Below are 12197 nucleotides of genomic sequence, written 5' to 3' on the forward strand. Positions count from 1 at the left end.
GTCAAACCAGTAAAACATGGTCAAGGATTTCACTTCCGGTGTATGCCGTCGTCAAACTAGCGCAATCAGCTGCAGTTCCTACAATGACAACAGAACATTTTGGGAACAACGATGACGAAATGCCGAGTTATTCAGTATCGACGATATATTGTGGCCATTTTTTCTTATTTTAAACTTTCGAGTCCCGCGGTCTGTGATTTGTCATTTATCAGGTAACGAGTGATCGAGTTACAGATTTATTTTTTCTTATAATTTTAAAGACGTCAAACATTTGTAGTCAATGTAACCTTCGTTATCAGCACTTTCACATTGTTACACGGTGCCTAAATCATTCTGGTTGGTGGTCGGGTATAGCACAGTGGTAAAAAAAATTCTTGCATTTTACCAAGATGGCCGGGGTTCGAATCTCCGACCAGACGTGAAAAGGTTGGGGTCACCTGCTCAACCACATGGCCTATACAAGGACACCTCGCGCACTTCCATCCGGGCCAATAAGCGCAATTGTTGTCAAAAAGATATTTTTTTTATTTATACGTACAACCCTTATAATTCTGACACACAACAAGATGAAAATGAAAATAAGAAACCGATTTATCTCAATAATTCGTCTGGCTGCAGTTTTTCTGGAATCGTTTGTTGTATCGGTTAAAAATCTTGGTGTAAGCACACTCACCTAAATATTAATTGAGAATGTTAGAGTGATCATTTTGTGATTTTTAAGACGGTGATCGAACGGCTACCCGAGGATCTCGAACGGGAAGCTGTGATGTTGTTTATCAATCGCAACATCTCCGGGAAATTTCCGGCAACCGAGGGGTTGACTTGTAAAGTTAAACTTGGTCTGTACAGTATAACTCGGTTAAAATACGGCAGATTAAGGGGTCGATTGTAAAGTTTAACTCTGTTAAAATACGGCAGATTGAGTGGTTGATTGTAAAGTTAAGCTCGGTTAAAATACGATCGATATAGACAATGGTGACCAACTGGATATGATTTATTTAGATTTTATGAGGGCATTTGGCAACAGGACAAAGATACACACCAAACTCCGTCATTCAAAACGACGGAGACGGCTTTTTCTATTTTACACAACTTATTGTAATTGTTTGGTGTAAACATCAACTTTTGTTGTCATTCGAAATTTGAGTTGATATGGCGTTGAAATTAAAATAAAAAAGAATAGTCAAGGGAAAGAGACAGCTAATATATTAAGTCCGGGGGCGTACGCCGCCGCCACCCCGCCCTCCTATCCCTATCCCCTCCCCCCCCCCCCCCCCCCCCTTTTAGCGCCTGCAAAAATAGTCCTCACTGTGACAGGAAAGCGGGGGGGGGGGGGGGGGGGGGGGCAAAGTATTACATGATTGGAATCAGGAGAAGAAAGGATACATGGAGGAAACATTACGAATTAAATTGATATCGGTGTGACAACAGACGTGGATCTGAACACCAGTGCAGTCGGACTCGTCAGCAGATCATTGTTTATTTAGACGAGATCATGTTCAAAGTGTTGTTAAAAGCGCTAGTTCGACCCGATTTGGAATAGGCTGAGAGTATGGAATCCATATAAAGTAACAGATATTGAAATATTTGAAAATGCGCAGAAAAGAGTAACATAAGTACTTTCTGGGTTTAAAAACCTTACAATTCCGAACGTTTGGAGTGGATGAATCTTCTAACACTGGCGAAGGACAATAGGAGACATGGAAAACGTTTTTAAAATACTGAATAACATACATGACAGGAGATTTACGAAAAAAAAATTCCGGATGGACAAATTTAATAAAACCAGAAGCCACGCTATGGGGGGAAAACTCGTTTGGATGGAAGTAAGAATTTCTTCAACTTCAGAGTACTCGATCTTTAGAACAAATTGCCACAACATGTTATAAATGCAGAAACTGATTAAGATTTTAAATAGTAATAAATGGATTCCGGAAAAAACATTTTCTTCTATTATGATTTATGAACATTGCCATTACACCGAACTAACCCCAGTTCCATCAATGCTCCTTAAAGGGACATTTCTTTGTTTTAAATAAAGTGAATGTTACCAAAATGAAACTTAATAGGAAATGTGTATATAATCTTTAAATTGATACGGCAATTTTACTCTCAAGGGAAAGCAAAGTGCTTCAAGCATCAAATCATAAAAATTCTCAATTCGACCCGAATTATCACTAATTACCGGCAGACGGTATTTGTGTACGAAACGTCATTTTTCTGGTCATTTCGGCGTTACTTGCATTACTGGTAGACACAAAAACTCATATATAATCCTCATTCGAGCCTATATTTTATCACCCAACGTCATTTTTACCAGTAGGCACAAAAACATATAATCCTCATTCGGGCCTACATTTTATCAAAAGAAATTTTGCACGTTTCTGATGTCCGAACGAAAGGAATGTCCCTTTAACTTAAGGAAATTCCTTAATTTGAAATCTCCAAAAGGAATGCATTGCAGAATTTTAGGAATGAACTTGGTCCGATCTGTTTAAACATTTTTGTATTATGTTGATTAGGATATAGAAGCTACACGTTTATAACCTTACGTCACTAATGTATCCTAATATAATATACTTAACGCACGTGTGACCAAGGCATAGGAACTACTAGTCCGGTAAAAGTTGTCTTAATCGAAGGCCAGAAAACGTAAAGGCCCACACGGCTCCTGTGATTACTCGGGTTAGTTCTAGCGGAGAAGCGACGGAAGGGAACTAACTCCTGGATATTTTGGCAACCTTGGTTTTCCTATCGATCCCACTGTTATGTATGGCCAGAGACATGTCTATATATATCTCTGGTATGGCAAGTGTCTTAAAATACATATTGGACATAAAAATGTTCTGGAATCAGTTGTGTAGCTAGGCGAAAATTATATGTATGCATAATAGACCACTCTTTCTCCATCTTGGTTTTTTTTCTTTACTCATTTTTCCCCGGAAAAAATTGTGAATGCAAGCATACACGGTAGCTATACGCCACTGGCAATAATGATAACCATATAAAATGCTAATGTTATAATTTATCATGAAAATATTTTAGATGCCACATAATCAAATTACTAATTGGAAATGGCTTCGGGAAATAAAACTGTTACAATAGCCGTATACGTAGATAACAGCGACCTATATATATTTAATGACCTTTAATCGTCAGTGTGGTTACGTACAGGTACAGTATTACAAGTAGGTCACTGCGACCTATATATATTTATTAACATTTAATCGTCTGTGTGGTGACGTACAGGTACAGTATTACAAGTAGGTCACTGCGACCTATATATATATTTATTGACCGCTAATCGTCAGTGTGGTTACGTACATGTACAGTATTACAAGTAGGCCACAGCGACCTATATATGTGTATTGACATTTAATCGTCAGTGTGGTTACGTACAGGTACAGTATTACAAGTAGGTCACTGCGACCTATAATCTATTCTTGATAAGACAAGTGATTCCCGGGACATTGTGCCATGTTATTGAAGTACATTTGTAGGTCACATCTTATAGAATTCTGACTTTTGTCAAAGATAAAGAATATCTTATCTGAATCAATATATTCCATATACGGAAACATAATGTGTGATGTCTGGGATGTATTTTGGGACTAGACTAAAAGTTGTTGCAATATTCCTAGCTATATTTTGCATCACGCACTACTGAAATAATTCTAGTGATAAACTGTCAGATGTAATTCTAGAGATAAACTGTCAGATGTAATTCCAGTGATAAACTGTCAGATGTAATTCTAGAGATAAACTGTCAGATGTAATTCTAGAGATAAACTGTCAGATGTAATTCCTGTGATAAACTGTCAGATGTAATTCCAGTGATAAACTGTCAGATGTAATTCCAGTGATAAACTGTCAGATGTAATTCTAGAGATAAACTGTCAGATGTAATTCTATAGATAAACTGTCAGATGTAATTCTAGAGATAAACTGTCAGATGTAATTCTAGAGATAAACTGTCAGATGTAATTCTAGAGATAAACTGTCAGATGTAATTATAAAGATAAACTGTCAGATGTAATTCTAGAGATAAACTGTCAGATGTAATTCTAGAGATAAACTGTCCGATGTAATTCTAGAGATAAACTGTCAGATGTAATTCTAGAGATAAACTGACCGATGTAATTCTAGTGATAAACTGTCAGATGTAATTCTAGTGATAAACTGTCAGATGTAATTCTAGTGATAAACTGTCAGATGTAATTATAAAGATAAACTGTCAGATGTAATTCTAGAGATAAACTGTCAGATGTAATTCTAGAGATAAACTGTCAGATGTAATTATAAAGATAAACTGTCAGAGGTAATTCCAGTGATAAACTGTCAGATGTAATTCTACAGAAAACATTTCTGGTAAAATTTCCAGTTCCTTGTACTTGTTTAAATCTTAAACACCAATCCAACTCAAAAATTAGTATTTTCTATAATAGATTTATTTACAAATGTCAACAAAACATAACGGGATACACAGTAAATAATGACAATAACACACGCATCAGGTCTCCGGAGCGGTCGACGTACATTTACCGATTCTAGTTTAAATCTCCACCCAGTAGGTAATAATTACGGCCTGTTTGTGTCAAGACTTGCTTTCCTGTGGTACAACACCAACATGTCACACTATACCAGGAATTCCACATCCTACTTCTCCTTGAACTGCTCTTTAACAGTGTTGGTCAAGTTATTCATGCTTCCACTGACCATACCTGGAGAATTTACCATAAACTCAAACGTTTTCTGGACACCTGAAACAGAGAAAAAAAGTAAAACATTTTCTGGAGAACTTATCATAAACTCAAAAGTTTTCTTGACACCGGAAACAGAGAAAACCAGTAAAAACATCACGGAGAACTCATAATTAACTCAAAAGTTTTCTAGACAGCTGAAACAGAGAAAACAAGTAAAAACATTTTCTGGAGAACTTATAAACTCAAATTATCCATATAAATGTATCAACTGACTAACAGTAAAGTCTATCTTGTCCTAAATCTTGATCAAAATCAGTAAACAACGAGTGCGACAGACATACTGACAAGATACCTCCGACACAGAATGAGATGGTCAAGTGCTACCACCACACACCTAACCAGGAATGGTGACTGTATTATCTACGGAGGTGTATACGTAGAACTTCACCATCCTGTGGCGTTAATCAAGATCAACTGCTTCATGGTTCGGTATAAATCTATGAGAAGCTGAAGATTTAAGAACACTTTCAAAAATTTCTGATTAATTTTTAGCCTACCACTACCTGACAAAATCATTCTGTTGTGACCATGAAAAATTTAAATTCTGGTTCAATCTATTTTAGCTTAAAACACTTTCAAAGTGAAACATTTACAGAAGGTTCAGCTAAAACTCGGGAGGGTCTCACAGAAAATTCTTAAGTACTGGACCTTTTAAAACAGATTTCAAAAACTCTCAGGACCGGGCCTTAGTTTCACAATATATTTCTTAACAAAGGAAATTTCTTAACTTAAAATTTTCCATAGGAATTCATTACAGAGTTTGAGGAATGTTCCTAACTTATCCTAAATTCAATAATGTTTCCCCCTGGAATTTCCTTAAGTTAAGGAATGTCGATGACACCAGGTCAAGGTGAGGTGAGGTTACAACACTACTGACCTTTGTTGTATACTTCCGTAAAGGTTGATGGCGAGTTTTTACTGGCGCCTGATGAGCGAGGACTACTCTCCAGGCGACTGTTAAATGCCGAGGTTGTCATAGACTTGACCTACAAACAATAACATTTACAATCAGATCACAGACTGTAGAACTGGTCAACCAAACACAATATTTGTGTCGTATCATCAAGCTGGCAGTCTCTGAAAATGGGCTGCGGTGGCCAAGTGGTTAAGGTGTCCGGACATTTCATCATTAGCCTTCCATCTCCGGGTCATGAGTTTGAAACCCAAATGGGGAAGTTGCCAGGTACTGACCATAGGCCTGTGGTTTTTCACCTTGTACTTCGTCTTTCCTCCACCTCCAAAACCTGGCACGTCCTTAAATGACCCTGGCTTTTAATAGGACATTAAACAAAATAAAAACCAAACCAGTCTCAGACGACTCTTACACGAACCAGGCATATAAATATTTTATTCAGTAATTCTTCTGCACAATGCTACTGATATGGTCTGGATAATAACTAAATGTCGATATCGATGCATAGAACGTAACCTGTAATGACGAATTGTGAACCAATGATGAGATAATGTTGTACATCGTGTCAAATCAATAATGTAAGTTAAAACACATTTCATAAAACTTTTATTACGGGAAAATCACAAAAATACCCTAAAATCAATTAAATTTTTTCGATTTTTTGGAATTTTTATATGCATATAAGCGGGATCGGTGTTTTAATTGATGCAAGTACACGGGATTAAAATACAAAGATAAAGAAGAAAAAAATCGGGACCTGAGAATTTTATGCAAATAACCAGGTTATTCAAATAAGCGATATGCAAATAAGTGGGCTCCTCTGTATATATTCCCAGGCCTAATTTCTCACCTGTGAGAGTTCCTCTGGAGTGTAGGGCTCCACCAGATCCTGAAGCTGTTCGTAGGCGTTCACTCCTTGTTCTGTGTTTCCCCACACACCATAGTGGGTTGTCACCCCAACAGCTCCCCCGAGAAGCCCTAGTTTCCCTAAAGAGACCCCACTGAAAATAACAAAATCTTATTTGAGACAATATTATTTCATGATCCTCAATACAATGCAACCCTCCTTCAAGGGTTTCCCTACTGTACAACTGAACAACCTACAGCAACTCAAAATCTACCAGGTGTTTGCCCAAACTTAGGTGTTTGCCAAAGTTTAGGTATTTTGTCCAAACTAAAGTGTTTGTCCCAGTTCAGGAGTTAGTCCGAGTTTAGGAGCTTGTTGGTTTGCCTGAGTTTAGTTTTTGTCCGAGTTTAGATATTTATCCGAATCTAGGTGTTTGTCCGAGTTTATCTGCTTGTCTGGTTTGCCTGAGTTTTGGTGTTTGTCCGAATTTAGGTGTTTGCCCGACTTTAGGTGTTTGTCTAAATTAAGATGTTTGCCCAAGTTCAGATGTTGTCCTTAGTTTTGGTGTTTGTCCCAGTTTACGTGTAGTGAATAGTATACAGTTGTTTCATGCCTTCATGCCTGGGCCACAGGAAACAGTTCATAGAGTTGGTCCCAACACTCCCGGGGAAGAGTTTTGGCTGTTGACTGCTAAGGCATGAAACTGTTTTGTTACCCGAGTAATCCCCAAGATTCAGATAAAGGCTATTTTATAAGGCTGAGCTCCATGTAAAAAATTCCTAAGTAGACTGCAGTTTTATTTCAGCTTTGGTGCATTTTCAAACTGTTGAAAGACTTAACTGGACTCTTCTTTGGCTTCACAGTGTGCTGTAAGAATTCTTACAGACCCTTTAATTTAAAACATGCTTTGTGTTAGCTGAATTGCATGTTTTCAATTAGATACGACAAACCTTGGTCAGAGAATCCTTCGAACCTTTCTGAATTCTAATTAGCAGCCATCACTAAAGCTTCTCCATGGATATTGTTTACAAATCACAATCAGAAAGATGCTTGAATTTTTGGTCATGAGCGGATGTTTCTTGCCAGTCAACAGTCAAAAATACTGATCTGTCAATATTTTTCGAGCACTGGCAGCTGGTTTGTTACGATTGTCTTGCAATTTTTCTGGGAAACAGTTGAAAATACTTAATTTACATTTACACAGAGAGTCAGGTAACAAAATTGATTATTAGAATTGTTGTTCATCTTGACAAAAAACTACACAAAACAAAATTGAACCAATCCAAAAGAAATATGTTCAATCTCAAGTACACAACAACTACATCTACAGGGTTATGTATCCATGCTAAACAACCTAAAATAGCCATCCATTCATAATCAGACCCGCAGGTATCTAACCTCCCTAACCATCTATACAAAATCATCAGTAACTTATACTTAATGTTGGTGAATACAAGCAGCAATATATGGCTCGTCTAGAGAAATCTTCTTTTAATCTCGATCGATTTAGTGCAAGACTATTAGCTAGAGCTAGAGGTCCTAGGTGAGGCTGAGGCTGAGGCAGTGACTAATTTTTTTTTTAATATTTTTTTTTTATATTTTTAAAGACATTTTTAATACATAAATACATAAAAGTCACACACACAAACACACATCAATTCCAATAGGTATGGTTTGCTATCATCATAATCATAATACCATCTTCACCGTCATCATAACCTATATTTTTCATCATCATAATCTCATCATCCTACTTAAACATTAAAATCATCATCATAATAATCATCATCATCATAATATCATCATCATACTAATCGTCATAATCATTATTTCATCATCATACTAATCATCATCATCACCATCATCATCATAAACATCATAATCATCCTCATCATCATAGTGACTTAAATCTAATTATCAATCTTACGATCTGTTACAGAAGCAATAGATAAAGACAACTTACTCATTTTCTCTTGCAACCACAAATATGTTCAATCTCAAATACTTTGATCAATCTTTCTCTCCACATACCATAAATCTCTGGAAGCTTTAGCCAGAGATTCCTCTGGCCTGACACCATGTCTGATTTTGATGTCCATGGTGTCAGGGCCAGAGGAAACTTGGGTAGGTAACCTGTGGCCCCAGACATTTGATGCAATCATGTTATATATTGCACATTATTGTTATAGAAAGCCGATGTACAGCTTATTTCCAAAGCAATGGGGTCCTCGAGTAAAAGAATTTTAATCATAATTATTTATTTATCATATTGAAAATTTGTCAAAATGTATAGCCATTAAAAGTGTAGTTCTAGGTATGAAATACACTTAAAAAAAAAATCAATTTGATAAAAGTATCTGTCAAAATATCTTATTTGGATTTGGGACAGCCGCCTTTTACATGATCAGTTTTACTTCCAAATCACAAAATGAGCTTGCTGGAAATTTAATAAAACGGCATGACTTTTAACACAAATAAGTTAAGATGTAAGATTAAGAAATGGTGCAAACCAATATCAACTGTTCAATATAGCCATTACATTGTCACCATTGGCAATATGATGCAATGTGGACAGAACTGCGTCATTCCTTCTGACCAAAGTGGGATAAATTGGCGGTTTATGTCAGTTCCTGAACAAAAAATGTGCTTTCTATTAACAAATTTACACACGTTAGACTCTATCAACCTCTGTTGAACGTAAAAACTACCTAAAACAGTGTTTACTTACTATTTCACAAGCATCGCCATCCCGAAAAGTCAAACAGGTCAACTTCCGTTAAAGGGAAACAACTCTGGTGAACATATTTTACCCTACGAGAGGAGGTGATAAAATATAGGAGAGACCATGCAACCAGTCAAATGGTTTAAATTTCAAATCATGGGTTAAATCTATATTTTCTTCTATTTTTCGATATACCACAAAAAGTGACTTTCGGGCTGGCTCAGATAGTCGATTTTTTTTTGTCGTGGTAAAACTACTATTGTAAACCAAGGTGGATTATGACACTTACCTGCACATGTACAGGTGATTGGGTCGTCTGTGTCAAGACACACCTGGAATAAGTCCACACCGAGCCGTTTTATCATGAAAATTATCAATACAACACTATTTTGATAATTTGAAAAAAAAAGTTATCATGACGTTGATAAAAACTAATACACATGAATACCAATTATAAACTTGGTCACTTCATCTAATTCAAATAATTTTATACTCAAATATTTGTTTTTAATATTTCTGTTACTATCCCTTAATATCATAAGTGGTGGGGCTCGTCATTGATTACAAAGTTTGGTTATTTCTCAAATCATTCCCGGCACAAGTGTACTGAAGCACCTTAAAAAGAACACCGAAATATGAAAACAAGACTTTAATACCAAGTTCCTTATCATCTAGACTAAATTGGTTGCTGGATTTATTCTATCTTTTAGAAATTGTTTTCTGTGTGTTTACGCCTAGTTTCCAATTTTGACGGTATTCTTGGAATTTAATTATTGAGCATAGTTTGTAACCCCTCTGGTGTTTCTGGCATTTAGTCCGATCATCGGCATACAGGACAACAAATAATATCTCAACGTAGCTTATGATATTTTTTTTATCAAACAATCAACATTTTTCTCCATCAGAAAATCTTCCAAATCGTTAAAATGCAGTGCAAATGAAAAAAATCTCCTTGTTTTAGCCCGATATTGGAGGTGAAGTCCTGCTTGAACGTCACTTATAAGGCAGATCTCGTCAGAAAGATTGTACAACCCAGAATTTATTATTGCACGACGTGAAAATTTTCCCTAAACACGAGACAAGCGTTATTGCTCTACAATTATCTGAATCCCTACAACAAACCTTATTTAAATACATTGTATAGGATTAATAATACTGGTACTCCAACTCTCTGGTATTATACCGGTATCTAAGACAATACTAAACAAATTTACATACATATAGTTAGCATACTGTTTATGGAGCTTTTGATATACTCATTAATTATCGATACCGCATGTCTTGTGATTACTTAATTTGGTTAACAGCAATAATATCTTCTTCAGAATTCTACCAATTAGGATTTGTTTATGTGGACTTTCATTCATAATTAGAATTATGAATTCCTCATCTTATTCTTTTAAAAAAAAAAAAAATTAATTTTTTTTTTAATATCCATGTAGCTCATCTATCGTCAGGTCAGTTTTATGACCTTTTTCGTCGATGTTGATTAAGATATTCCATAAAGTTTTGGATCCAGCTTAGAAGCTTTCCTCATTTGACCTTCAATTTCATCTTGAAATTTTCGGTAATTATTGTCTTGCATTACTGTTTAGGATATATCATCTGTTGAGGATATGACCACAGTTTACCTGGTCGTAGGTGTGTCCGCCGGCGATAATTGCAGGAATCAGTTCATTGTACTGGATTCCCCTATTACGGATACAGAAGTAATGAATGTTTTAAAAAGCGCTAAACTAGGTCAATCGCCTGGAATTGATAACATTCTTAATAAATTTTTTATCAAACATAAGGAATCATTTACTCCTATTCTTTCAAAACTTTTAATGTTATTTTTTATTCGGGCGTCTTCCCTTCAGTCTGGTCTAAGGGTATTATTTTTGCTTTGTTCAAAAAAGGTGACGCAAATGATACAAATAACTATAGAGGAATCACATTGGTAAGTTGCCTTTCTAAATTATTTACTTGTGTTTTAAATAAGACTTTTAGAATGGGCTAAAGAGTACAATATTGTCTCAGATGCCCAATTCGGGTTTAAGCCTGGTTTTGGAACTAATTATGCTATTTTTGCCTTACATGGTATTACTCATAAAATGTTGTCTAACAAGCCTACGCTTTACTGTTGTTTTGTTGATTATCGTAAGGCCTTCGATAGTGTAAATAGAAATAAATTATTTTTGAATATTTTTCATAAAGGTATTCGAGGAAAACTACTAAATACTTTGAGATCTTTATATGACGGGTTAAAGTCATGTGTTAGGTACAAATCTGAACTGTCTGCATTTTTTTCAACCTCACAAGACTTGATGCAAGGGGAGGAGTTATCTCCCTTTCTTTACTCCATGTATGTGAATGATTTAGAAAATGAGTTTATTAACACCTCCTGTGACGCTTTATTCTTAAGAGATATCTCTTTGTTCCTTCTGATGTATGCAGATGACACTGTCCTCTTTTCAGAATCTGCTTCTAGTTTGCAGAAAATGTTAGACTCTCTAAAACAATACAGTGACCAATGGCAGCTTACCGTTAATACTGAGAAAACAAACAAATTTGTATTCCGTAATGGCGGAAAATTACGTGATAATGAGACTTTTTATTATAATGACAATGAAATAGAAATTGTTGATAAATTTACCTATCTTGGTGTACTGTTTAACTTTAATGGGAAATTTACAAAACCGCAATCAACGGTCGCTGATCAAGGTAGAAAATGTATGTATAATGCATTACGTATTTGTAATAGTTTGTCCCTCAATGGAGAATCTAAACTGAATGTTTTTTTATGTTTATGTATCCTCTGTTCTTAATTATGGTTGCGAAACATGGGGTTTTAATGCTGCGGAATCTGTAGAGAAAGTACATATTGATTTTTTAAAAAGAATATTGTATGTTAAAGGGACATAATGGTTAGATTTCAATAGTTTCGTCATTCATTTGATTTCCGGAAAGCGT

General features: G+C 35.7%; 1 protein-coding gene across 1 annotated transcript; it reads right to left on the reverse strand.

The window, feature by feature from the left end:
- Nucleotides 1–4426: 4426 nt before the first annotated feature.
- LOC117315726 lies at nt 4427–9320 on the reverse strand. Its single transcript, XM_033870077.1, has 4 exons — nt 9252–9320; nt 6527–6677; nt 5641–5749; nt 4427–4760 (listed from the first exon to the last, which is right to left on the reverse strand). The coding sequence occupies exons 1-4, from the start codon at nt 9269–9271 to the stop codon at nt 4657–4659; spliced, it is 384 nt and encodes a 127-aa protein (XP_033725968.1). The 5' UTR covers nt 9272–9320; the 3' UTR covers nt 4427–4656.
- Nucleotides 9321–12197: the final 2877 nt, after the last annotated feature.

Source organism: Pecten maximus, chromosome 17 (genome assembly GCF_902652985.1).
Source record: "Pecten maximus chromosome 17, xPecMax1.1, whole genome shotgun sequence".
Lineage (NCBI taxonomy): Eukaryota > Metazoa > Mollusca > Bivalvia > Pectinida > Pectinidae > Pecten > Pecten maximus.

Bases quoted from the DNA above. Each gene is read 5' to 3' on its own strand.
- LOC117315726 (XM_033870077.1), bottom strand. From the start codon at position 9,271: ATGGCGATGCTTGTGAAATA. The intron at 6,678-9,251 runs GTAAGTAAACAC...TGTTATTTTCAG, and splicing joins ATGGCGATGCTTGTGAAATA to TGGGGTCTCTTTAGGGAAAC. The intron at 5,750-6,526 runs GTGAGAAATTAG...TATTGTTTGTAG, and splicing joins CTCCAGAGGAACTCTCACAG to GTCAAGTCTATGACAACCTC.